The following is a 26,259-nucleotide window of genomic DNA, read 5'->3' as shown; positions in this document are numbered from 1 at the left end:
TCTTTCTTTTTTTCCCCCTGAGTTTATTATCACATACTAGGGAAGCAGTGGTGGGCTTAATTCATTTCTCTTTTTTTTTTTTTTAAGCACTGCTACAATCTGGAAGTTTTGTTCAGATGGTGTTTTCTGTGCTTGGCTTCATTTTCTGTTTGAAGGGCCGATTCCCAGATAGCGTATGAATAAAAAGAACTGATTAAGATTGGTAATTTAAATAACCAAATTGCTTTTAGACCACATTTCAGCTAAAACATTCCAAGTGGGCCAGGAAATTTTAGATATCCCATAGTAATCAACAAATTGAATTTCCAGAAATGCCTCTGAAGTATGTTTACACAGAGACGAGCTAGGCTCAGCATCTTCAGGCTGGGCAAGCCAGGGCTGGCCTGCCAGAGACCGAGGAGAATGCCCTTGGGCTTGGCCCTTATTTTTCCACTGGATTCAGGCCAATGTAGAACTCCAGTCCATTTGCACCTTCCCCCTGAAAAACTCCTGTCTGGAAAGAAAAGAATCAGCCATGTGCGGCTGTGAAGCAGAGCCCGTCTTGAGCTGCGCTAGGTGCCTTCTGCTCATTTTCTATTTTGACAGCTGACAGTTGGATTTCTTATCTATTCTCTATACATATTGCCAGTGGCAAGGAAACAGAGAGAAATTAAGGAGAGATGAAGGGTCAGTCCTCTCATCTCAGACTCTTCTCATCAGAAGGGAAATGTGCTGGTGTCTGTTTTAGCGTTGCTGCTGGTCAGTTGAACTTGAAATCCTGCCTTCTGACCACTGCTAGTAATGTCATTCCTGAATAGGTAATGGTTTCCTGTGGTGCCTGGTTTGGTGGAGTGCTCTGTCTTGGCCTTTGTTTTATGGCAAGGAACTAGCTCCCTTGTCTTTAGCAGTGCCACCTTTGGGTGCATCCATAGAGCTTGTTAAGACACTGCAAAATAATCTGATAGTGGCATTTGACCCTTAGTAGACTGACACCGTGATAAGGGATCTTCAGTGAACGTTTGTAGGCTGGACAGTTTTTCTGGATTCTGATTAAGACATCTTGGTCTTTGTAAAGACTCGTCAATATATAATGAATTTCCTTTCCTTGACAGCTGATTTGTTTGGACTTCGCCAAGATTCTATTCAGAAGAAAGGATTTAGGGAACTCCTTTTATTTTTGGGAGACTTGGTGGCTTTCTTATCATCATCTGTTGAAGACAACAGTGCACTTCTGATGGTTTTCTGTGTCTTTTTCACGTTTGTTGGTGGTTTGTCTTAGAGTTTGGCTTCTCTCCTCTTTTTCCTCCCCTCTCCTCTGCTTCTTCTAAGAAACTTATTTCTGCCTGTCTGCCTTGATTTTCCGTATGCGTATGAGTGTGTGTGTCTGTGTATGCACAGGTGTGTACGCACACCAGTACTAGGGCTTCATGGGTTTTACACTCAAGGCTGATATTCTAACCACTTGAGCCACAGCTCCACTCCCAGCTTTTTGCTGGTCAGTTGGAGATAAGAGTCTCATCGACTTTCTTGTCCCGGCTACCTTTGAACATGAATTCTCAGATCTCAGCCTCCTGAGTGGCTTGACGTGAACTCCTGTGCTCCACTACGATTTACCTTTTCTCTGTGCTTCTTTCTGGCTGTCATCAACTTGCTTCAAAGGATGTGCGTTCCAGATGGTGACTGTTACTCCTTCTGCCCCTGTGGCTTTCTTACGCTTCAAATTTATTTTGTGAATCAGTCTATTAGATAAGGTTCAGAGAACATACTTACTTCAAGTTGTGGTTAACTGCTCTCTCTTGAGCTCATGAAGGCTTAGAGGCATCAGAGAAAACTTCCAGTTTATGATAGAGGTGGGCAGCTCTTCGAGGGGCTATTCAGTTTAGGCTTCTGCCTTTAAACAGTTCCCACCGTCCAGACCAGAGGCACGAGGTGAAGTCCCAGGTGTTTATGAAGTGCTCTGTTTCAGCACGGCGATGGCAAGCCCCGCAAGGTCCCCCAGGGCTGGCAGTTTTGCCTTAGGGTAGCCACAGGCATCTCCCCAAGCTTCAGAAACTATCCTTTGGGTGCATGCACAGTACTACAGCCTGATTGCTTTACATTTTGAAAAGTAATGCTAATAGATTTTCTTTCCAAATGGCCTAGCATCTTCTTGTGCGGGATAGAGGCCTCCCTGACTTGAGGGGACCCTCCTCTTGCCCTACTTCTCCAGCCTCCTGGGGAGCTATCTTTTGCTGAAGCAGGTGGCTTTACTAGTTTAGCCTGGGTGAAGCCAGCTAGCCTGAAATTCCACTAGCTCTCAGAGTCTCTGCCCCAACCCTGGCCCCTCTTGATGCCCACACTTCATTGGGCATTCTCTGTCGGCAGCTCGGCTTGTGGTGTGACCCCCTGTTTGTCTTGGGAGCCCTCGAGGTCAGGAGGTGGTGGAAGGCAGGCATTGCTCTAGTCTCTGTGTATTTCTGGGCCAGAGAGGTGTGGGAACCACACCTGCACAGCACCTGGGGAGGAGAACTGTAGTTTGCAGTTTGCTTAGAAAGCTCATTACAAAAGAAACCATCACCTATTAATGACATTCACCAAGAGCCTCCTGCGTGTTTCTAAATCCCATAGCTTCCCTGCTTTGAAAACAAAATGAAACTCAGTTCTCTGTTGCTGTGTTCAAATTGCACTTCTGTTCACCCATGTTCTTGCCTTGTTTGGGTTGTATATGTTTTCAGTATAGATAAATATGATTACAGCTCTTTTGATCTTTTTTTTTTTTGGTTGTTGTTATCTATTAATATTGTGCAAGTGGATTTCATTTGCCCTGCCTATATTTGCTTACGAGTTGGATAGGTCATGATTAGATTCTCCTCTCCATTGCTTCCTTTCCTCTCCTCCATCCCCTCCCTCCTCCTTCAGGTAATTTCACTAGCTTTTCGTGTTCTTTGCTTTGACAGTACGCCTTTCACCCTCTCTGTTCACCCTCTCACTTCCCAGTTAGTGTCCCCTTATCCCTGACTCTCCTCTCCACTGGACCTACTAGAAAAATCCTTGCCAGCTTTCCATCTGACAAGGGATTCATAACCAGAATATATAGGTCGATCAAGAAGCTAAGCAGCCAAAGAACCACCAGCCCAATCAATACCTGGTCAAGTGAATGGAGCAAAGAGTGCTCAAAAGAAGCACCACCAACAAATGCATTAGCTGAAGTAGGGTATTTTCCGAGTAGAATTCAAATGGGTGTCATTCTTTAGAAAAGCAGACTGACAGACAGCCCGACAACATGACCACCAGGGAACTGGCACTTCGAAGCCGTGTTGGGGAGGTCAAGCCGCGGAGGCTTGAGGAACGAAGAGAGGCCGGGCAGAGCACGCAGGCATAATAGTCCACCCACGTCGTAGGGAACTAGGAAAGTTGAGGGGGAGGTGTTGGGTTGCTAGGGACGAGGGAGGACGAGGAAAGGGGTAACACTGATCGGGATGCATTGTACTTGTCGACGGATTTGCTGCATGGTCACCGCTCTGTACAACTACTACCCAAAGATGATACAAATACATTTTTTTTAAAAAAATAAAAGGAGCAGTACACGTGGCCAGTCAACACAGCTGTCGTGTGTGTCTTGCTGCCTTCTTCGCTTCAGAGCTCTACCTGAGGGCGTGCCTTGTTCTCCACAGCCGTAGTCGCTGCGCGCGCGTGCAGTGTCTCCCGTTTGCACACCGCTCCCTTCATGTCTCAGTGATGAAGGCTCGGACCTTCTCTGCTTCCTCCGCCTGCACCGTGTTGCTGTGCGCCCTGTCTCGCCTGCTGTCTCTGGGCTGCGCTCCCATGGGTGGCTGCTGGTCGTGGGTGTGAGGTTCACAGGCCGGGAGCGTAGGTCCTGCTGAGGCCTTACCAGCCGCCGAGGCCACCCCTTCCCCTCCGGCCCCAGGCCCGCCGTCTCCCACGGCCTCCTCCTCCACCTCTCTTAATCAGCATGCCGTGGTGCGGGTCTACAGTCTCCTTTTCTCTGGTTCTCTCATTCAGTGTGATCGTCTAAAAGTTCATGCGTGCGTGAGCTTCTTGCTTTCTTCCACACACTGTTTGGAGAGTTTGCTCCTTTGCTTTCTTGGCGGCTGACTCTTTCCTGTCTCTTGGACATTTCCTTATATTCTAGGACATGAATCCTTGGTCATTCTCAGACAGGAAAGGACATGCTAATCCTGCAAGTGCAGGAAGGACGCAGCAACAGGATAAAGGACAGTCCTTTGAACTGACTAAATGAAGCTTTAGAATAATAACTTCTTAGGTTGACCATCCCTGCTCCCGTCTTGCTGCTGTGCGCAGGATGGAGAGGTGGCAAGACTCTGGGCTAGCAGATCTGAAACCGCTGAGCTGGACGAGGCAGCCATCAGATAGTCCTGCAGCTGTGTCCCTGACCGCTGGTGTGAGTGTCTGAACTCACCCCCTCCTCAGTCTGTTCAGTCCTTTTGTTCAGAAGGAAGTTGGTGGCTGGGTACCTGTCACTTACACCTGTCATCCTAGCTACTCAGGAGGTTGGGATCTGAGGATTGCAGTTTGAAGCCAGCCTGGGAAAGAAAGTCCTCAAGACTCTTAGTTCCAGATTAGCCACCAAAAAGCCAGAAGTGGAAGTGCGGCTCCAATGGTAGAGCGCTAGTCATGATGGGAAAAAGACCAGGGCTGCTGTCCCTGAGTTCAGGCCCCAGGACTGGCACACAAAAGAGAAAAGAATTGGGTCAAGCTGGGCTTAAGTGGGTCTTAGCAATTCTTTGCAAAGGTCCTGAGCATTCGAAATGTTCAGAAACCCTCAGGTTTGCTCATTTTGATACCACTTTCTGGTTCATAACCATCTTGTTCTCCCCTAGTTGTGATGGTGGAGGGCCAGCTGCCCCCCGCCCCCCTTTCCCTTTGCCATTTTCAGTCCCGCCTGGGCTTGCTGTCCCATTTGTCCTTGTGTTCGGGGTCTGGCCTTTCGATAGTGAATCTCTGGAAGTTTCCTCCGTTTGCAGTTCCCTAAGAGCTCTCTGCTGCCTTGTAGTGGGGTCCTTCTGTTCCTCTGGGGCAGGGTTGGGATTTGTTTCTGAGCTTTTCATTTGCTTCCTGGAAGAAGTGAGGTGGCCCGGGAAGACCTCAGCATGTGTAGGCTCAGAACGTTTAGGTCCAGCTGACTTCATGCCGGGTGGGATAAACTTTTTTGCACTCAGCCCTGGAGGAGGCCCAAGGCTCAGGGCAGGGACTCCCACTCAGCCCTTGGTGTGAACAGTTCCTCCTTCTTCCTTCTACTCTCTGCCTTTTGTTTTCCCCTCTCCTCTCACAGAGGGAGTGGGGTGTTGAGTCCAGGCTGGCCCTGAAGTGGGCAGGAGGGCCGGAGTTCTTGGCCCTGGTTCTCCCTGTGGAGCACGGAGTCTGCCACAGAAGGGCCTGGGGAGGTTGTTACGGCTGCTTTGGGGCCAAGGTCCACGGCCCTGAGGAGGGAGAACGTGAGTTCTCAGTTGCTTTTCTGTTTGGGGCCGCTCCTAATGATCTGATGTTGGCTTGTGCAGTTGAAGAGAGCTCCATCCAAGCGAAGCTGAGGGAGGGGCAGGAAAATGCACCCAGAGTCGGCTGGGACTCAGCTTGAAAGGACAAGCTCTCCTCTGGGGACTGAGCGCTCAGGTTGCGGCCCGGTCGTGATGAAGGTCCACCTGTGGTGGTTGCCCGTCGGGCCGTGTGTTGGGGTTGGGGACTTCTTGGGGACTTCTTGATCCATCATTGAGTTCTCACAGCCGGGGGGGGGGGTGGCGGAGCCGGGGGGACTGTTGGCACCTGCTGTGTCTCCCTCAACTAACTCTTTCAACTTTGTGTTTAGGGTGGTACCGAGGCTACACCTTAAGGAAAAAGTCGAAGAAGGTAAGTCCTTTTCATTGAACACCACGCCTGTCCCTTCATAAATCATACCGTGAGAGGAAATCGATTCCATCGCATTGGTGTCTAAGAGTTTTTACTTATATATCTCTTGCTTGAATTAAAGAAAAAAAAAGTACGTGGGTTGAAACATGAACGACCTTGAATTGCTTTCCTCTGAACGGTGTGTGTTCATAGAAACGGCAGCTTCATTCTGAGAATGAATTGCTGGGTTGTGTGGTGTGGAGTTGGCCTGTGGTCCTGAATGGGAGTGTCTTTGTCTTCAAAAAAACGCCAAATCCCATTTAGACAGTGTATGTAAGAGAGCGTGCGGAGCCTGAGGGCTTCAGAGAAACAACACGGACGCCATGGATCGTTTCCAACCTGATACACTGTCCTTGATAAATTAACAAATTTGCAAAGCTCATTTGTGCTTACTTCCTTCTTGCTATGACAGTTTTCACACTTCTCAAGCTTAGTTGCAAAAAGAAAAAAAAATTGCTTTTCCTGGGCAGTTTGCATCCGTGGTCCTTTCCATTTGCATCTAAGGCATGTAATTACACCTCGCATCATTGTGGTGGACATGTCCATCCACAACTCAGCATTCTTAGCTTTGCAAAAATACCTAATTATGGCTTTTCTGGTTCATCTAGTGATGATGAAGCCAAGTCCTTTCTAAGCTGTGGTTAGGTTCTCACTGCTAACTTCCACACTTCACTGTACGATTTGACTTGATAGATGGTTCGATTTACTTCTTGAAGTTGGCCTCTCATCGTCTCCATACTGGGTTGAGTGCGTCATTCTATCCTGAGCTTGTAATAAGGCTTTAGAAGTCCAGTGTCTCCAGTGCCGAGGCCTTGGGGCTCTGCCCTGCCCAGAGGCCCCAGCCGTGCCGTGGGACCTGGTCGGAGCTCTGGGAGGACCATGAAACCACAGGTCCATAGGCCCTGGGCACTGTCCTGTTGACGTTTCAGAGGGAGCGGTGGTCAGTCAGACCTGCAGATTGGAGGGAGGACTTCCTCCTGGGCCCCGCTGGGCATAGACGGGGCTGTGTGCCTCTCTGCTCCTCCAGGGACTCTCACGTCGCCATGGTGGAGGGGAGAGGAGAGTTCTAAGGAAAGTCGTCATCTCATTTGGTTCCGCGGGTACAGTCAGGGCTGTGTTTCTGCGGAGGAAAGCCCGAGTTTCTTCCGGGAGGGTGGAGTTGGAGACTTCAGTAAGAAGGAGATGCGCAGGAAGTGTGGACTGAAGACCCTTCCTTCCCAGCTCTATAAACCCAAGACAAAGCCTCATGGGGCAGCACAGGCCCCAAGTGAGTCGTCCACTCTGCTGGTGTCCAGGCCTTGCGTCTACCCCTGCAGGTGAAGAAACCAAGGCCCCGGGGACTGTAGTTTTATGAAGGGCCCCCTAGGCAGTAGTGGGGAAGGGACAAGGCCTACCCTGCGGATCCCAGCTCTTCCAGTTCTAGGTGCTGAGGTTGGGTGGGTAGATCTTTGCCTCTGGACCTAGCATGGTTGGGATAGCTTTTCACACACATCCACTGGTGTAGTGGAAAGATGCTCTGTACCTACCTGCAGGCCATCCACATGTCTGGGGTACTCAATATGTGACTGGAACAACCCTGCTGGGTCCCTGGGATACCCCTTGTGGTCACTCAGCCTTTGGCTTCCTCCCATTGGATCTTTCTCGCTGTCACTCAGCCTTTGGCTTCCTCCCATTGGATCTTTCTCGCTGTCACTCAGCCTTTGACTTCCTCCCCATCTCCTCCCCTCCCCGCGGTCACAATTCTTTATTCACACTGCAGCCACTTACCTGGTGGGCATGGGGGGGTGGGTTTCCAGGGGAATTCCCCGGGGTCACCACCCAGCCTCCTTTGAGCCCCACGACCTCCCGTAGTTGGCAGTCTGATTTGAATCTCCTTTGTAGCTATTTTGGGCATGGCAGTGTTGGCCCTGAATGACTGTCAGATAACTGGGGCGTCTGTGAAGGAGATGTAGGGGCCCTCTGTGGGGATCTGTGAGGAAGTCCCACGGGTGCAGTGGCCAGTTGCACAGGTGGGGGCCAATGCTTTGCACCCGTTAGCAAGGGCAGGATGTCAGAGGCCCTCGCCACCGTTGGTTCTTGACATCCGTTGTGGAGCTGAGTCGGCCTAGGGAGACGATGAGGAGCTTTCTGTAGCTGAGTGGAATTGATCTTTTGCAAACACACACCTCCGCTGTTTTCTTTTATGACATCTGCACACTCTGCGATACAAACTGCTGGACGTGTTTATTTAATAGTTTGTGTTTTCCCTGCCTTGTTGTACAGTATGCTTAGCATAAGAATTGATGGAGATCCAACCCCTCCTCACCACCACCAGTCAGTATTTATATTAATAATAACAACTCTCTCTTTTTGTTTCCTCAAGGGCATATTTCCTGCTTCTTATATTCATCTTAAAGAAGCAATCGTTGAAGGAAAAGGGTGAGTCCATTCTTGACGTGGAAATGAAGCGCTGCCACGATTGTGCCTGGTGTGGCTGCCGTGTAGATGATAGAGTAACTGGGAAAGAAGATGCCAGCAGTGGCTGGCACGCTGTCCGGGATGTTTGGGAAGGAAAGGGGAGATGACGCGTGAGATCTGCGCAGTGTGTGGCTTTGAGCCTGAGTCGAGAGTCGGAGGAGGTGGGCAGTGAAACGCACCGAACCTGAGGTTGGTTTGGGGAAGTGTTGGCCCTGGGACTCATAATCCTCCCACCCTGAGTCCATTTTTCTGGAAGTCTTGGCATGCTGTGATATAAATGGAGGTTCGGAGGAATCCACTGTTGTTAAATGGAGGTTTGCTTGAATTTACATCTCATGTAATTGTGATGTATGTTTCCTGGACATCATCAGACTGATGTATGAGACCATTAAAAGGATGTTTGTAGACCAGGAGACCTATTAGGCTAGAATAGCAAAGGAATAGCCAGGTGTGAACTTGGAAGCAGCAGCATTAGAATGTTTTCCTTTTTGGTCTCTGTTCCATCTTCGCACTCAGTTAAATATGTAAATTATAAAATTACTAATCATATGATTACTGCATAATGACATCTCTTTGGCTGATTACAAAATTGCCTTTCCAAGCACTGTACTTTTAACATATAAAAAGACCAGAGTTCCCCAATGCAGAATGAAAATGAAGAAAGTAATTGAGAGGCGGGAGTGGTGGTTTTATTTTCAGACCGATAAAATGTTTTGTGCGCAGAGTTCCAAGTGGAAGAGGAAGAGAAAGTTCTGGAGCTTTGACCCCGTTGTGGACATAACTGATCAAGTGTGCCTTTAAAGTGGTTTTGTATTTGGCTGCGCCAGAATCCTAATACAAATCACCTTGCACAGGATTAGCGCTTTTTCCCCAGTGCATTTTGGGATGGAAGTGTGAACGCACGTTGGTTCTGGGCGAGGGGAAGCGCACTCCCCCTCCTCAGGCCGGCAGGAGGTGTTTGCTTCCCGTTCCTGGCCTCTGGGTCTATGGTACCAGCGTGGGTCGGGGAGCAGCTCCGTGGGGGGCTGAGCGGCGCAGCAACAGCTGTCCGTCCTGCTGGTGCTGTGGGCCCCCAGCCATTGGGGTCCCGTGCAAAAAGTCAGGGCGACCTCAAATCCGTCAGTGCTCCCCTGTCATCCCAGCTATGACGGATGACCCCTCCCCCCGGGCACACTTGGGGGTCCCCGAGCTTCGAGTTCCGGCCGTCCAGAGGTGCCGGACGGCGGAAGCGTCTCCCTCCAGGCCCCGGGAGGCGACTGGCGGGCACGCCCCCACACTCCTGCCGGCATCCTCGCTGGCGGACGGGGCGCCGTCTGAGCAGTCGCGTGCCTTGGAAGACTTGGTGGTGCCTCACCGGACAGCCCTGGGGGCCGTTGCACACAGACATTGGGGCCTCGCCCTCCCCAGGGAGACCCGCGGCCCTTCAGGGGCTCCACTGTCTCTCGTTCAGGGGGCTCCCCCGTCGGTAGGTCGTTCGGGCATGAGCAGCATGGGGAAGCCAGTGAACGTGGGTCTCCTGCGCTGCCTCTGTTCTCTTCAGGCCCCACTCGCAGGCAGGTGGCCCTGGGGCCAGAGGCCCAGCAACACGAGCCCCAGATCTGCCTGCTAGCAGAGTCCCCCGTGGACTCAGTCTGAGTAGGGTAGTGCTCGCCCCGGGCACCGTCTCGATGTTTGAAAGATGCCTCTATGGATTAAGCGTTAAAACCGATGCAGGGGTTAGTTTGGAGGGGGAGGGGAGGGGGCGAGGGGGACTGACCCTGGATAGGGCACCCCAACACGAAGGCCCCAGTCCTCCTCCTCATTCCACCAGGGATGACTGCTCCCTGTACTATCATGTAATTAGCGTCATGCAGGATGGAAATGTGAAAATCATCTCAACCCCAACTTGCATTTGAACGCTGCACAGACTGGTTATCATTTATGGTGTGTCTGTGGTGATGGGAACTCAGGTGTACCATGACACTCTGAAGCCTTTGAATGGCTGTTACTTTGCCTCCTTTCTCTTCCCTACAAGGTGGACGGCTCACCTGCAGTATAAGGCAGGGACCCCCTCGGGCTCTGTACAAAGACCCCTGGCCTTCGGGGAACGTGTGTTTCTGGGCGTCAGCCTGGCCACGCGTGTCTGCTTCTTTTTGTTTTCCATTTGTTTTAAGTGTTGGGGGCCTCCATGACTCGGATGGGGAATCTGTCGGGGCAGCTGGCTGTGGTTCACCGAGTCTGCTTTCGTTGTAGGCAGCATGAGACCGTCATCCCGGGAGACCTCCCTCTCATACAGGAAGTCACCACCACGCTCCGGGAGTGGGCCACCATCTGGAGGCAGCTCTACGTGGTGAGCAAATGGGGGGGGGGTTCGCGGAAAAAATACAGTGGTGCCAGGCGCCGGTGGCTCACGCCCGAAATCCTAGCTTCTCAGGACGACGAGCTCCAAGGAGAATAGTTCAGAGCCACTCCTGGCAGGGAAGTCTGTGAGACTCTTATCTCCAATTAACCAGCAAAAAGCCGGAAATGGAGGTGTGGCTCAAGGGGTAGAGTGCTAGCCTTGATGCCAAAGCTAAGGGGACAGTGCCCAGGCCTCGAATTCAAGTTCCATTATGGGTACAAACAAACAACATCTTCCATCCTCTCCCCCCTAAACCCCCAGAAGACCCCCCTGCTTTTAAGTAGAACTAAATATTTGTTTATGGATATAGTAGAGGTGTTTCTTTCCTTCCTTTTGCTATTACCTATAGGCAAGGCATCTGGTGGTTCTGACGGTCCTGAATGGCCCGTCTTCTAGATGTAGCTGCCGTAGTCACTAAGAGGGCTGAAGCTTGTGTTGTCCAGTTCTGGTTTTGGAAGAAATCTTATTAATGCCGAGAAGTTGGAACTCTGACATCTTCCATTTCATGTTCCCTCAGGGCATTTCCTTGCAGATAAATTCATATTTGCAGAAGATTACCTTTTGTGAAGCCTGTATTTCTATTCACAGTGTTGATTTCTCATATGCTAATGTTATTATCACCAAGCCAGGGCTCTGGGAGGAAGTCAGTGCGTTAATTTCTCAGGAACACAGAAAACTTCCTCAAGTCCCACAGCTGCTCGGCGTTTTTGATTATACAGTGGTTTCCTATAAATGCGTCGTAATAAGCGGTTGCTGTAATTGTTCATCAAATGGACTCAAAAAAACCTAAAAGCGTAAAGTTAGCCATGAATGTTTTGTGTAAATCTGGGCAATTTCATAGTCGGTATTTCACGTTCAACTTCGCAATTTTTAAACAGAGATATGGCAACAAAATAAACAGGAGTTGCTGCTGACGGAAGCGTGTGGCTGGCTGCTGGCTTGAGGCCGTCCCGAGCCTCATGGCTGGGTTCCTCACGGCCCCTTGGTTCCTCACGGCCCCTTGGTTCCTCACGGCCCCTTGGTTTCACTCTACGAGCCTAAACTTGACTCAGATGCATGGCCCCCATCCCTCGTAGGCAAAGCCAAGCCAAAGGGGGGTGGCATAGGTTCACATCCCTTTGTGACTCTCCCATTGTGGAAAAGCCCGCCAAATATTAGGGATTTTAGATATTCTACTTGACTTTTGGAAAATGGACCCGGAGCATTAAGAAAGCGGGAAAGAGCTAGGTGCAGTGGCTTGCGTCTGCAGTCCTGGTTACTTAGGAGGCTAAGATCTGAGGGTCATTGTTTAAAGCCAGCTGGGATAAGAACAGCTACCAGACCCCCCCTTTTTTTTGGCGGGGGCGGGGGGGGGAGGGCTGGCTAATAAATGATCTTTATTTTTTGGATTTTGTGGCTCAGCTTTCCTATTCCTGTTTCCTCAAGTGATAGAGCACCTCTCCAGCAATTGCACAGTCCCCAGTTCAAGCCTCAGCACTGCCACAAATAAATAACCTCAAGCCAAACAAGTGGGGATGGCCATGCTTTATTTACTTTTTTTTTTTACAGGGGCCCTAGCGAATCCAGTGTTACCCAGTTAGGTTCCACTTTGATTTCTTTTCATGAAAAGGATGTACAGGGAATCCACAACAGATGGATCGTGCCACTGCCATTGCAGAGCTGTGGCTTTTCTTCATACAAGGAGTCCCTGGAGACTGTAGATGGGATGGGAAGCCTGTGAGACTGGTGTCTTGTGTGAATCTTCCTTTGGCAAATAAGCACAGAGGGCTGTCGACCAGGCTTTGATGTCCCCATGTACAGCTGTGCGGGCCAGAGGGCACCCAGGCAGCCAGCGCGAGATGGTGTCCTGTGAGACTTCACTGACAGCCAGGCCAGGAGTCCAGGCCCTGGGGTGCTGGAGGGTCCAGGCACAGGGGCTTCTGAAGAATGGAAGACCGTGCCAGAAGGGAGGGCTGGCAGCTGATACCAACTCACAAGGAGCTTGATGTGTTGCCTGTTCCTTGACTGATGATAGAGGTTCAAGGCCAAGCCTTCTTCCCTCCTTCCCTCCTTCCCCTTCCTTCTCTTCCTCCTCCTCCTCTTCCTCTTCCTCCTTCTTTTTCTTCAAGCCCCCATAAGGGCTGCAGTTTCTAGAGCAGCTACAGGACCAGGTCAGTAGTTCCTATTCCATCTCCTTGCTCCAAGAGTCCACCCCCAGCAGGGCTCCATGCAGATGCCCCCCACCTGTTCAAGTCTGCGCCCAGTACCTGACTTACCTGGCTAACTGGCACACCTGGAGGCAGTTACCTCCTTCTTTGAGGTCAGATCCCCCACCTTTCCCTATATAATCCGGCTCAACCCGAGTCCCCGCTCTCTTGCTCTTTTCTCTCTTTTTCCCTTCTTCCTTCTCCTCTGTCTCCCCAGGCCTCCATCTTGTGTGGGCTGGCAGCTTGCTTTCTGCCTGAACCCTGTGGCAGGTTTCCTTCATGGCGAACCTTACAGTCCCCCTGTGGAGGATGATGGGATGTTACACTGATACGAACAGACAGGACGCCTGATCTTAGCCCAAAGCCACTCAACTCCTTGATTCAGTGCTATATACTTGGGCATGTCCTATGACATCTTGAGGGCTCTGCTTCACTTATTTGATCTTTGACTGCCTCATTCGAATCAAGTTTTATATAATGTGCTTTGTTTCCTATTAAAATCAGTCTTTGAGTTGTATTAATTTTAATTTTTTGGCAGTACTGGAATTTGAATTCAGGGCTTTGTACTTGCTGGGAAAGTGCTCTACCACTAGAGCACCAGCCCGTGTGTGTGTGTGTGTGTGTGTGTGTGTGTGTGTGTGTGTGTTTAAGGTTTGCTTTTTTGTATTTACTTTCGTTATGTTTTAGGTAGAGTATCATGCTTTTGCACTGAGCCAAACTCAGACTGAGATATTCTTATCTCTGGCCCCCCCTTCCCCTTTAGATAATATTTCAGATGTGTACCACATCTGGCTTCTATTTTAGATAGTTCTCACTAATTTGTTTTCTTTTGGCTTGGGCTGACCTTGAACTGTGATCTTGTCTTCAACTCCCAAGTAGCTGGCATTAGTAGGTGCAAGCCACCTTACCTGAACAAAAAGCTAAAATCAAGTTTTAACTTGACACTAACCAATTCTCATGGTCCAGTGTATATATTACATGTATTGGAAGAAATATCTATTCAGTATGATCTTTACAATGCTATCTGATTTTTTAAAATTATATTTTATTGTCTTTAGGTAGTAGTTCAGGGGGGGTTATAGTTCAACGTTTTATAGGAGAAACTTTGCCATGACCTTTGCTTCCTTTCTTGTCTAGCAAGATAACCGGGAGATGTTCCGAAGTGTCCGTCACATGATCTACGACCTCATCGAGTGGCGGTCACAGATCTTGTCTGGAACTCTGCCTCAGGATGAGCTCAAAGAGCTGAAGAAGAAGGTTACAGCCAAAATCGATTATGGAAACAGGTTTGTTTACTTAAAGATGATTTCATGCTTAAATTACCCAGCATAATAACAGGCAGAAGCCTGGAGGACACCACAATTACATTTCATCAAAAATCAAATTTCTAACATCAAAACATAGGCACAGTTTCATTTAGGAAAGGGTGAGGTGTTGTCCACCCGGTTCTGAAATTCAGGGCTTTATTGAATCGCCCTGTAAACTGCCTTCTCTTCCTCCTCAGGGTGGAGTCCCCTTCCCTCCGCTGTAGGCTGTAGGCTGGGGGCGGGGCAGCCCATGGGTTTGTCCTACTTTAGTGTGGGTCTACAGTGATCCGCCCTCCTCCCCACAGGAACTGTCTTCCTTTTCTGCTTGTAGTGTTTGCCTTCTAGTCCAGGTTCGCCGTACCCAGAACTAGGATTCTTCCCATGGACCCCCCCAGGTCTGAAGTCTTGTCCCTCTGGGTAGTTGTGCTAGACCGTACAAACAGACGCACAGCCAGGCTGTGTTGGAATTCAGAGAAGACAGGCACCAACCGGGGCCCCTTGGATGTCGGTACTGTGTGCCTCTACCCCACAGGGCGGCTCCTGCTGCTGGCTGGAGACCCTCCCTGACCCTGATTCCTTCAGGTCTGTAACAAGGATGAGGCCCCGCCTTGGCACATCCAGTCACCATTTATTATGTTGTTTCTGCAGGGGTGACGGATCTTTTTCTGGATATTCCTGGCTTGTCTGTCAAAATTTACACTATTAGTATGACTCAATTAATATTAGCTTATATAGCTCTGAAAAAATACCCCTAGATTTACTCCAGGTGGTAGGGTCAGACCAAATGATTCTGGAAGCCTTAAACAGTTCATCAGGTCTGGGCCTACTGGATGAACAAAGCCGAAGAGAACCTTAAGCGTGATCTGGTCACAGGGTCCCCAGTGGCGGATGCCACTTGAGAATGCGTTAGAGTACCGAACACTGGGAGGAATCCCTGCTCTGACTCCACCCCCACGGTACGGATCCTCCCACACGGAGGCTGGCCCCGCCCACAGCGCTCCAGCCACGCCCACAGAGCACTGACCCACACAGTACTGCCAAGCCCACCAGGATGCTGGCCCCGGCCACGCCCACAGAGCACTGACCCACACAGTACTGCCAAGCCCACCAGGATGCTGGCCCCGGCCACGCCCACAGAGCACTGACCCACACAGTACTGCCAAGCCCACCAGGATGCTGACCCCTCCCACACTGATGCTGGCCCCGCCCACAGAGCCCTAGCCATGCCCACCGAGCCCTGACCCACACAGTACTGCCAAGCCCACCAGGATGCTGACCCCTCCCACACTGAGGCTGGCCCCGCCCACAGAGCTCTCCGTACACCCACATCAAGGCCTCTTTTGGGTCCCAAGTCTGTTTCCCCCCAGGCTGCTGCGGCTCTGGTTGGTCATGTCTCGCCATCCGTAGAAGTCAAGTCACTCAGTAGACAGGAAAAGGAAAAGTGAAGGGGTTGCCGGTGCCTTCCGAAAGGTGAGGTGCCAGCCTAACACCCAAAAGGAAAAGCACCCGGACCTGCTTTTGAGTTTTACCTCCCTTTAAGTTGTGTGGCCACAAGAGAAATGCGAGGTCAGCTTTTGGTGGAGTGTTGATGGTTGGATTCAGCTCTCCTCCTAAGCTGGTCACTGTTCAAAACGTCTTTGGACTGCAGCGTATTCTTTCAAAGAACTTTCTCGTGTCATGTGGTTTTGAAAACATATCTTGCTCCTGTAGATTTGGTAGTAGCAGAACTAGAATCCCAAGGGCCAGGGGCATGGCATCCGTGCTTCTGGTTAGTTTCCTTGGAAATTAATTTAGTAGGACCTGCTTGTCCTACTAAAAAGAAAAGCAGAAATTTTGATTTCTTCATTTTGTATAACTCCTTTTGTTTATTCTTTAAAATAAAAAACTTGGGTTAAGAATATCACGTAATAATTGCGTTGGATTTGGGAACGAACTGGAGAGACTTTGCCAAAAAAAAAAAAAAATAGTTGTCGATGTAGTGTGGACAGACTTATTAGCCAGATGTCGCTTGTATTTTAAGTCGGCCACTGCGTTCTGCCATCTGATCAGGAAGTTCCTTAAAGTAATTGTGAATCACATCCATATGTTCCCTGCTCAAACACAATGGAACATCTTTATTGTGAGTCTTCCGGTGGTTCGGTGCGGGGCTGGGCACCAGCGCCGGGCAGAAGGGCAGTTGTGTTGAGATTCCTGCCAGACAGTGGTGCGGAGTGTATGAGTGGATTTGTGTGGCAGTGTGCCAACTCTTGCTCCTCCTCCTCCTTCCTCAGCTGTGATGCCATGATGTGACAGCTGCCATCTTTTTAAAAAATTTCTTGTGCCAGTTTTGGGTATTCACATGTTTTGTATGTGTGTACAATGCAATGTGCTTTTTTTTTTTTTTTTTTTTTTTTTTTGCCAGTCCTGGGCCTTGGACTCAGGGCCTGAGCACTGTCCCTGGCTTCTTCCCGCTCAAGGCTAGCACTCTGCCACTTGAGCCACAGCGCCGCTTCTGGCCGTTTTCTGTATATGTGGTGCTGGGGAATCGAACCTATGGCCTCGTGTATCCGAGGCAGGCACTCTTGCCGCTAGGCTATATCCCCAGCCCCGCAATGTGCTTTGTCTGCCTGCCTTTCCACGGTAATTAAGCACGCCCATTCCCTTGGCTCTGTGGATCTTTCAGACTTCTCATTCATTGACAAAGTCACTATTGCAATGGAACTAAAACTTGAGGAATTTGTTGTTGTTTTTATCCCCCAATGTGACACATTTTGAGTTATTGGAAGCTACGCTTTCTGGGATATGTTTTCATGGGTTCATGGGCTGGGGCTGAAGTTGTGTTGGTGATGTGTGGATCTCTGAAGTTGTGAATTCTCGTTCTTCTAGAATTCTGGACTTGGACCTTGTGGTGCGAGATGAGGATGGGAACATTTTGGATCCAGAACTCACAAGCACTATTAGTCTCTTCCGAGCCCACAAGGTGGCTTCGAAGCAAGTAGAGGAACGGCTGCAGGAAGAAAAAGTACGTTGGCCCGCGGTGGTAGGCTGTGTGCTTGTGGCGTGCATTTCTCAGTTACCGAACTGTCGGGGGAGCCCAGATCCGGCACAAGAGAGAACCTGAGCGGGAGATGACGCCTGGGAAGGGCCGGCCGCCAGCGTGGCTGCGGGGACCTGAGAGGATTGATTCTCTTCCTGAGGAGATGCACGCAGCCCTGTGCCCCGTGGGAGAGGGCGAGGTCTCAATGACGCTCACCTCTGTGGGTCCTCTGTTGAGTGGGAGACGGTGCCCTATTTGGCCTCTCTGCGCTGACAGTGGGAAGTGGGCAACTTAGAGTAAGCGAGGGGATCTGTTCATCTTCTCTGCCCTTCAGGGATAAAATTAATGAATCGCCCGGACCATCTTTTAATTGAACAAGTATTGATTAGGCATCTGATGTATATGAAGGATATAATGAAGAATGAGACCACGATGTCTGTGGGTCATTTATTCTAAGAGGGTCCCCCAAATTAAAATAAGCTCCTCCTCCTGTGGTCAGCCTTCCCACTGCCCAGGGTGCTGTGTTTTCAGCACTGCGGCCGTGTGGATTTGGAGTGTGTGGTGGGGGCAGGGGAGGCACCGCAGGGTGGCTGGCCTTGCTGAGCTAGGCCGGCTAGCTGTGAGCTCTTCTACCACGGGAAGCGCTGCTCATGTGGGCTTGCTGTGTCTTTCCATGTAGTCTCAGAAGCAGAACCTGGATATTAACAGGCAAGCCAAGTTCGCGGCCACCCCTTCTCTGGCCCTGTTCGTCAACCTCAAGAATGTGGTTTGTAAGATAGGAGAAGATGCCGAGGTCCTCATGTCTCTCTACGACCCCACGGAGTCCAAGTTCATCAGGTGTGTGACGTCCTCGGTCGTGCTCCTGGGGTCTGGTGAGGCTGTAAGCCCCGCCAGGTCCACTCCCGCATCCGCTCCTACTGATGGCGCTGGGAAAGGCGGTGTCCCGCTTGAGCGGCTGTTTCTGGACAGCATGGTAGCTGGACTTGGGCGCTGGGCGGGGTAGGCTTTCTTACAGTCCCCCGTGCTGCTGTTTGCAAGGTTGTTGGATTACAGTGGTCCCCGGAACGCCCCGTGATACTTTAAGGGCTGAGCTGAAGGTTGATGTAATCCTTGGTGGTGTACGTGTCACTCACTAGAGGGTTTTGTACCCCGGACTCCCCAGAAGGTCACGCTGTCCTTTCCTTTGTGTGCCTTCTGTCCTGTTGCCGTTTCTCCAAGATGACTGGCTGGAATATAGTGTCTGGAAGAGTGCTTCCCACCTGCACACTCACCACTAATATCTGCAGAGTGAACACAAGGCAACTCATGGTGCTGGCGCGGTCCGCTTTGTCCAGCCAGAGAAATTCTGATTAAAGCGTATGTGCAATATGCAGGAGTCTGTGTGAGTTAAAATTCAGGTGTCTACACTTGTATGTCTGTGTGAGTTAAAATTCAGGTGTCTACACTTGTATTATTCAGTGATTAGGAACTTAGTGTCGGTCTGAGACAGAATAACTGGGTGAATTTATTCCCACTCCTGATAAGGACTTTCTATCTTCTTGATGTAGGATACTGTTTGTATTTGCATTGTGTTTGGTTTGTTTTATGTCCGGAATTAAATATACATTGTATTGAATTTTATGCTCTTGTCATTCTAAATTGACAAGAAGGCTTTTCACATTGTAAACATTGAAATGCCATTCGCAAATAGTTCCATTACGGTTACAACCAAGGAATCTCAATGGGACCCTGCCAAGGTGTGTGTGTAGTATTTGCTCATGGCGGAGTCAGTCTGTTCCACAGTGTTACTATTTAAACACTCACAGTTTATAAATTGTGGGTACCTTGATTGTATTAATTATAAGGTCATGTATATGTGCATTTAAGACCTTGTTACATTTGGAAAATTAATTCGCTTTTATTTCTTCCTTTTTCCAGTGAAAACTACCTTGTCCGCTGGTCGAGTTCAGGGTTACCCAAGGACATAGACAGGCTGCATAATTTGCGAGCTGTCTTTACGGTAAGTGCACGCTGCAGGATTAGTTGTGTTGTTCATCTCTCTAATGGCTGTTTCCAGTGAGCTTTTCTCTGATTTTTTTTTTTTTTCTGTACCCGTGTATGGGGCCTGGGAGGCCTGCAACCAGGTTAATCTCGGCTATCTAGAGTGCTTCTTCGAAGTCTGAGTCTCTAGCCACATTTAAAAGTCAGGTGTGGCAGCTCGTGCCTGGAATCCGAGCTGAAGGCTCTCATTGGGAGGATTGCAGTTCAAGGCCAGCCAGGGCAAAAACTTTGTAAGACCTCATCTCAGTCGATAAAAGCTGAGTGTGCCATACCTGACGTCCTGGGTAAGTAGGAAACATACACAGGAGAGCATCGGAGTCTAGGCCAGTGTGGGCATAGATGTGAGACTTTATCCAAAATAGAACAAAAGCAGAAAAGGCTGGGCGTGTGGTTCAGGTTGTAGAGAGCCTGCCTAGCAAGCACAGGGCCTTGAGTGCAAACAAACCCTAGTCCTGTGCTTCCCCTAAAAAATGCTACTGTGACAGAGATTCACTCCATTATGTTGGAGCCTGTTTCTTAGACCGCATCTTAAGTTCACTTAGGTTTACTGATTTGTTACCAGGTCCCTTTTGCCCTTGGAAGAGCATCAAAGTGCTGCAGTCCTGTTTGAGTGAAGAATCTCAGTCCAGGTCTTCCCCCCTCTCTCTCGCTTGCACTCACCTTGAGTAATGCTTCTCCACAGTAATGTATGGAAATGAATATTTCTAGGACCTTGGAAGCAAAGACCTGAAGAGGGAAAAGATCAGTTTCGTCTGTCAGATTGTGCGAGTGGGTCGCATGGAGCTGAGGGACAGCAACACTCGGAAACTGACCTCGGGCCTGCGGCGACCTTTTGGCGTGGCTGGTAATCCATTTCCTCCTTTTCCTCGAGAGTGCCAGGTTTCCACCTGCTCTGGGACTGAGAGCTGCTCTTGCCTTTTCAACAGTGGGCCGCTTTGATGTATAAGCTTCGGTGGTGGAGAGAGGAAAAGAGCGTTTTGTTTTGTTTTGTTTGTCTTTTCCTGTATAGTTTGAAGCTAACCTGCTAAACTCAGGAGTCTTTGGGTCTGCCAGCTTTCGAGGAGTGTTTGGCTTGAGAGCCTATTTCCCCTTTTCCTGAGAGAGGCCCTGACCCCTTTCCCTGCAGCAGCTCTCGAGCAGCCAGGCGTCATCAGAAGGTGTCAGGCTTACTGGATTGGCGATTGATTGTGAAGGGGATGGTCTAGACCCATCCAAGGGCGAGGTGTGGTGGGAGGGGAGGAAAGCGAGAGCGTAGTGGGTTTTCCCCTTTGTATTTGCCTGGTTATCTTGGGTGGTAGCAAAAGAAAAGGGTGACCCTGGTCATATCTTGTGAAGAAAGAGAAGTGTCTCCAGACACTGGTCGCTGGCTGGCCATTTCGGTGCCATTCCCTTTTTTTTTTTTTTTTTGGCCAGTCCTGGGGCTTGGACTCAGGGCCTGAGCACCGTCCCTGGTTTCTTTTTGCTCAGGGCTAGCACTCTGCCACTTGAGCCACAGTGCCACTTCTGGCCATTTTCTATATATGTGGTGCTGGGGAATCGAATCCAGGGCTTCATGTATACGAGACAAGCACTCTTGCCACTAGGCCATATTCCCAGCCCTGTCATTCCATTTTTTTTTTTCATAATTTTGGCCAACGTTTTCCTCACTATTTTATCGTTGCTGTGGCATTTTGTCACCTTGTCCTCTTAGACCCTGCTTAGATTTTTTTTGGAAACATACATTTGTGCCCTGAACTCACGATCTTCCTGCCTTAGCCTCCTGAGTGCTAGAGATACAGACGTGTCATTACTCCTGGATGAGGAAATTCCTCATTCATTCATTCATTTATGTCAGTCACGGGGCTTGTGTTCAGGACCTGGGTTCTGTCCCTGAGCCTCTTGGTGCTCAAGGCCACTTAAGCCACAGTTCCACTTCCGGTTTTCTGGTAGTTAATTGGAGTTGAGAGTCCCTGCCCCGACTTCCCTGCCTGGGCTGGCTTCAAACCACCGTCCTCCGATCTCAGGCTCCTGAGTGGCTAGGATGATAGGTGTGAGCCACCAGTGCCTGGCTGGCTGGGGAAATTCTTTTAAGTTTTATCTACACGGTGATAAACGGTTTTCTTCACCTTGGCTTCTCAGAAGCTCAGAGCGTAGGCTTTTTTTTTTTTCTCTCTCTCTCTTCTAGTAGAGTATGTTCAGAGAAGTTTTAGATTCAGGCAGAATTGGGCAGAAAATGCAGACAGTTTTCATATCCCTGTGCCTGACTCACAGCCAGGCAGTCACGCGTCTCCTCGGACGGGAACTCCCATTAGAGCAGGGGTTCCCGTCACTGTCTTTCGGGGGAGACAGGCCGGGCTCGCGGTCAGGCTCATCATTGAGCTCTTCTGCGGCTTTGGGCCGTGAGTCCTGTTATGGCTCCGTCCAGAAGTCAGTTCCACTGCCCCGCAGCTCCCCTGTGCTCCTGTGGGCTTTCAGTCAGCCATGCTTCTAGTCACTGACGTCAACGGTAACCACTTGGTGTGGTTCAGGGAGGTGGGCGGCATGAGCGGGAAGCGCGCCGGTCCATCCGTGCTTCTGCATCTCACTGCTGCCTGTGGACGGGCCATTCTGTGACCTCACCGGCTGTGAGTGAGATGTGGAGGTTGGGGCTCCCCAGTGGGGTTCCGTGGGCCTTGCACTGGGGTGTGTGCTCACATGTCCACTCATGATGACTTGAATACCCACCCACCTTGCAGCTGCTCCTCCATTTTGTAGAACCTATAGTTCCCTGTAGATACTTGAGATTGTATATAGGTAGTGGAGACACCTGTGAGAATTAACCCCAGAGAATTTCTTTTCTCTCTCTCATCTCCATGGCAGTTCGAAAGAAATAGTTTATTTGAGTAGCCGCCATGTTAGGCTTCCCCGAAGCCATCAGTGACATCTCTGACAGGACCCCCCAGTCGCTCCGCTGCCAGGGCGGAAGCGTGGGTCGTCCTCCGGGTTGTTAGATTGCGGGGGAGATCACACTGTCGCTGAGTTCCCGGGAGCACCATTGTCGTCAGAGCTGTTAAAGCAAAGATGAGCTCTTGGTGAAAGGCTGACGGTTTCCTTCTCTTTTTGGTGAAGATGGGATCCTCCTCCTATTCTTCATTTCCGTTTTCATGTTCCCAGGGAAGGCCGGCGCAGGGGCGTGGTGGGGCCGATGACCGTCCCGTTCCTGAGCGTGCAGCTGTGGCCCCGAGGGCTCCGTCTGTGTTCCTGTTTGCCGGCTGGGCTGGCGTTGGGTCAGAGCCTCCAGGCTCCTGGACTTGTCTGGAAATCCAGAGACGCTGGCCTGGGCTGTGCTGCGGGCCAGTGCTGAGGCCCTGACTTAGTGCTTCGTTTCTAGTCTTACCTGACCGAGTCAGTGGACCCCCAGGCTTCTGTCGACTGCCTGGGGCCTTGCGTCTCTGCCTGCGAGGCCTGCCCTGTCCTGTCCCCTGGTCTCTATGACCACCTTCTTTCTACTGCTGGTGGGGGGGGGGTGGTGGGCGGGAACATGATGGACAGGGTGGGGCATTTTCTTATGACTTTTGCTAGGCAAATTTATCCAATAGCCACGTGCTAGTCCACCCCTGCCCGTGTTGTGTCGGCGGCAGTGCTCGCCGGGGCGCGCTGCCCTTCTGTAGCTCTGGAGGATGGTCGCGCAGAACCCCCTCCAACTACGGCCCCCTCCGACCCCGCGCCCCTCCCCCCTCCTGCCATGTGCCCCTGTCACAAGCACCGGCCTGCTGCCACCTGAGGAAGGGGAGAGGTCCTTGGTGCTTGGATTCTCCCTATTTGTATGCAGCTCCGATTTCCACATGCAAATTTAATTTTGAGGCTTTCTTCAGAATGATTCCTGCTCGTCTAGGTCAACAGAGCCCAGTTCCTTAAAACGAGAAAAATATGCATGGATCTTTAAACCTTTAAGTTTTAGTCTTATTAAAAAAAAAAAAAAAGTCAACGCTAGGCACTGTGGCTCAAGCGTGTAATCCTCGCTCCCCGGGAGGCTGAGTTAGACTGAGAGGAGTTTGGTTCCGAGCCCCCCGCCCCCCCCCCCCCCCCCCAGGTTCAGAAGCGTCCGTGTCGTCCAGTGGCTGTGGGTGCACTGTTATCCTGGCACTGTGGGGACCGTCCCAGTGAGGGAGGAAGTGTGACCCGATGAGAACTCACAAAGGCGCCGAGGACCGGAGGGATGGCTCAGGTGGTAGAATACCTGCAAAGCCCTGAGTTCCAACCCCAGTAGAGCGACCCTCCCCAACCAAACGACGGCGCCACTATCCCAAGCCCGCCAGTTAACAGGCCTGTTCCTTTCCCTAAAAACAGAATTCTGCCTTTGTGAAAATCATGGTGGGAATTTTCCAGGAGAAAGATTGCTAAATAAATCATTCCTAAGTCCTCCTAGCCAGGGCTGCCCCTCGTGATGATGCTGGTGTGTTTCTAATTGCTTTTCTGTGTTTACTGTGTATAATTTAACAGCTATGAAGTCATCCTGGGGCTGGGGATGTAGCTCAGTGAGAGAGGCTGTACAGGACCCCGGGCTTGGTCCTGGGATCACATGACACACTTTTCTGCTTGTGGGTTGTTGGTTTTTTCCCTGTCTCCTCGGTCTCTTTCTTTGCCCTTTTAACTATGTTCAGGTGCACAGTTCCGTCATGGAAGCATACCCTCTCTTTTTACACACGGAACGTCTCATAGGCATCTCATTTTGCTACGTTTATTCAGGAACTAGGGCTTGGGGGGCAGCGTTGATGGCTGTGCCATAGTCTTTGTGGTGCAGGAAGTGTGGCGGGAGGGCCCTTGAGCCCGAAGCACCCTCTCCCGCTGGCCGCCGAGGGCCTCTCCCTCGCTCCATGCCAGGTGCTGTTACTGTGCCGTGCGGATGGATCCGTCCCGTAGGAAGTCACTGTGGGGAGCCCTGAACACCACCAGGGACATGGGAGTTCCTTAGCCTCTCCTGGGATGGTCAGAGGGCCTGAGCCCCACCGCAGCTGCCCCTGAGTTAACCTAGTGAGCCAGAGCTGGGCCCCGAGGCCTTCCAGCGCTGTGACGTTGGGGGCCTGTGAGCCTCGGTTTCTGCACGTGCGCTGTAGGTGACCACGGGTCCCCGTTGAGCGGTCCTCCCCCCACCTTCCTCAGCATCTGCAGACACCGGCGTGGGGTGGCGGGCCCTTGGTAAACGCGAGCTCCTTGCTTGTTGTCTTCTGATTGGAGTAGGAGAGCCACTTGCGGACTGGGAGTAAGCGAATGAGCGTAGCACAGCCCCACCGGGCCCAGGTTGGGGGCCCGTGGCTGGAGGGCATTTTCTTCTTCTTCCCAAGATGGTGTATGGGGTATCACAGGCTCAGAGTGGTGGCTAGGGAATGGCGAAGGAAACTGCGAGGCGTACTGTCGACTCCAGCTCGGACGCGATGCACTGCGTTCCCAGATGACTGAGTTCGTCTACAAACAGAGAAATGGTTGAACTTGAACATAACAAAATTCCTCTCCATACCCCAAGGTGGTTGGCTGGAGGAGACCCTGGATTCCTTTTGTTTGTTTGTTTGTTTATGGCTTTGAATGATTGTCGCATTTAAGCAAAACACACCTCTGTTCTTTTCTTGTTCCCAGTGATGGATGTAACTGATATAATAAATGGAAAAGTAGACGATGAAGATAAGCAGCATTTCATTCCCTTCCAGCCGTAAGTATGAAGTGGTCCCAGCCTTAACCAGATGGAATGAGTGTGGAAGTTCTACTTGTAATCGTCCTTGTGATGAAGTTTCTACATGGAGCACAGTAGGGGTTAATTACACCAATGAGAAATCTGTGTAGTCACTGCCGCCGCCGTTGGAATTTTGGGTGGCTGGCAGAGTCCTGGTCCCGGGGTGGATTTCACTGTCTTTACTTGAGTTACCATCTCAGAAGAAGAATTACAATCCGGCTCTAACTTTGAGTGTTGCTGTACGTAATTGATTTATCCTAGTCGCAATTCGTGTTTTCAAAATACAATCCCTTCAGATTCATCGTAAGGGCTCGCTGCTCTGAGAACAGAAACCAAGCGAAATAATGATGAGTTCTTTTGTTTCAAGCGAGAAATAATACTTTAAAGCATCTAATTTACGCTGCGGATTTTCCCGCCGTCGTTTCTCACTCAGAGTGGACGATGTACGTGCTTGCCGTTCTTTAGTCTTTGTCTACTTCTGACCCAGAGTCTGTAAAGACGGACGGAAGACACAGGAGGAGGAACCCTTGTGGAAGATTTGCGAAATGGCTGCTTCGGTTTGGAAGGCTGAAAGGCTTTCGCTGAAGCCCGGGCGGCTGTCGGCCCCCCGCTCCGCAGGCCCCCCCCCGCCCCCCGGAACACTGCTCCCTCAGGAAGCCAGTGGGACGCAGCAGTGACGCAGCTCCTGCCCGGCTCCGAGCTCTTAGAGACGGATGCTACTCGCTTCATTTTGGTTTTTCTTTAAGGGGTTTTATTGAAGGCTCGAAATGGGTGTCCTTTGTTTTGGGGTCTGAGGGGCTGCGGGAGGCTGGTGCCTGAAGTACCCGTTTTGTGGGGGGGGGGGTGTGTGCAGGGAGGAGGACCTGGGATTTCCTCCGTACCCCGTGTCCTTCGTGACTGGCCCCGAGTCCCCAGTGACACCTGTGCGCCCTCGGCACGGTGGGGCTTGCGCTGCAGACAGCGGAGCCGGCAGCAGCGTCCTAGGCTTCCTGTGTGGCTCGGTCACCTCCTTGAAGCCCTGCATCACCTGGCCTGAAGCCAAGGTCAAGCTATGTCTATAGAATGTGTGTATATATATGTGTACTCACACACATGTAAATGCAGCCACACATAACAGGAGACAGAGGCCTTTTTTGGCTTTCAGCTTGTTTTTAAATCCAGTATGGTAACCACTATCCCTTGCGGTCATTCACGCGAACTCTTAAACAGAAGACACGAATAATCTCCTCCCCGCCCACAAGAAGGGTTCACTTCCCCACGGGGCTGGCGGCCGCCTGCTGGACACAGTGTCCACCCCCCGCCCC

The 26,259-nt window shown here is 50.7% G+C and overlaps 1 protein-coding gene across 3 annotated transcripts in view; it reads left to right on the top strand.

Annotated features, from left to right (window-relative positions):
* Dock1 (dedicator of cytokinesis 1) overlaps window positions 1-26,259 on the top strand; it is a 407,862-nt gene that overhangs the window by 40,182 nt on the left and 341,421 nt on the right. For all 3 annotated transcript variants that reach the window (XM_048338032.1, XM_048338033.1, XM_048338031.1), the window contains exons 3-11: window positions 5,804-5,844; window positions 8,246-8,301; window positions 10,573-10,669; window positions 14,044-14,192; window positions 17,079-17,214; window positions 17,909-18,066; window positions 19,147-19,228; window positions 19,978-20,113; window positions 24,862-24,934. In XM_048338032.1, the coding sequence (XP_048193989.1) occupies window positions 5,804-5,844; window positions 8,246-8,301; window positions 10,573-10,669; window positions 14,044-14,192; window positions 17,079-17,214; window positions 17,909-18,066; window positions 19,147-19,228; window positions 19,978-20,113; window positions 24,862-24,934 (928 nt within the window). The remainder of the gene's footprint in view (window positions 1-5,803; window positions 5,845-8,245; window positions 8,302-10,572; window positions 10,670-14,043; window positions 14,193-17,078; window positions 17,215-17,908; window positions 18,067-19,146; window positions 19,229-19,977; window positions 20,114-24,861; window positions 24,935-26,259) is intronic.

This window comes from Perognathus longimembris, chromosome 2 (genome assembly GCF_023159225.1).
Source record: "Perognathus longimembris pacificus isolate PPM17 chromosome 2, ASM2315922v1, whole genome shotgun sequence".
Taxonomy (NCBI): Eukaryota; Metazoa; Chordata; class Mammalia; order Rodentia; family Heteromyidae; genus Perognathus; species Perognathus longimembris.
The sequence above is the reverse complement of the archived record's forward strand: the minus strand, read 5'-3'. Positions and strand labels throughout refer to the sequence as shown.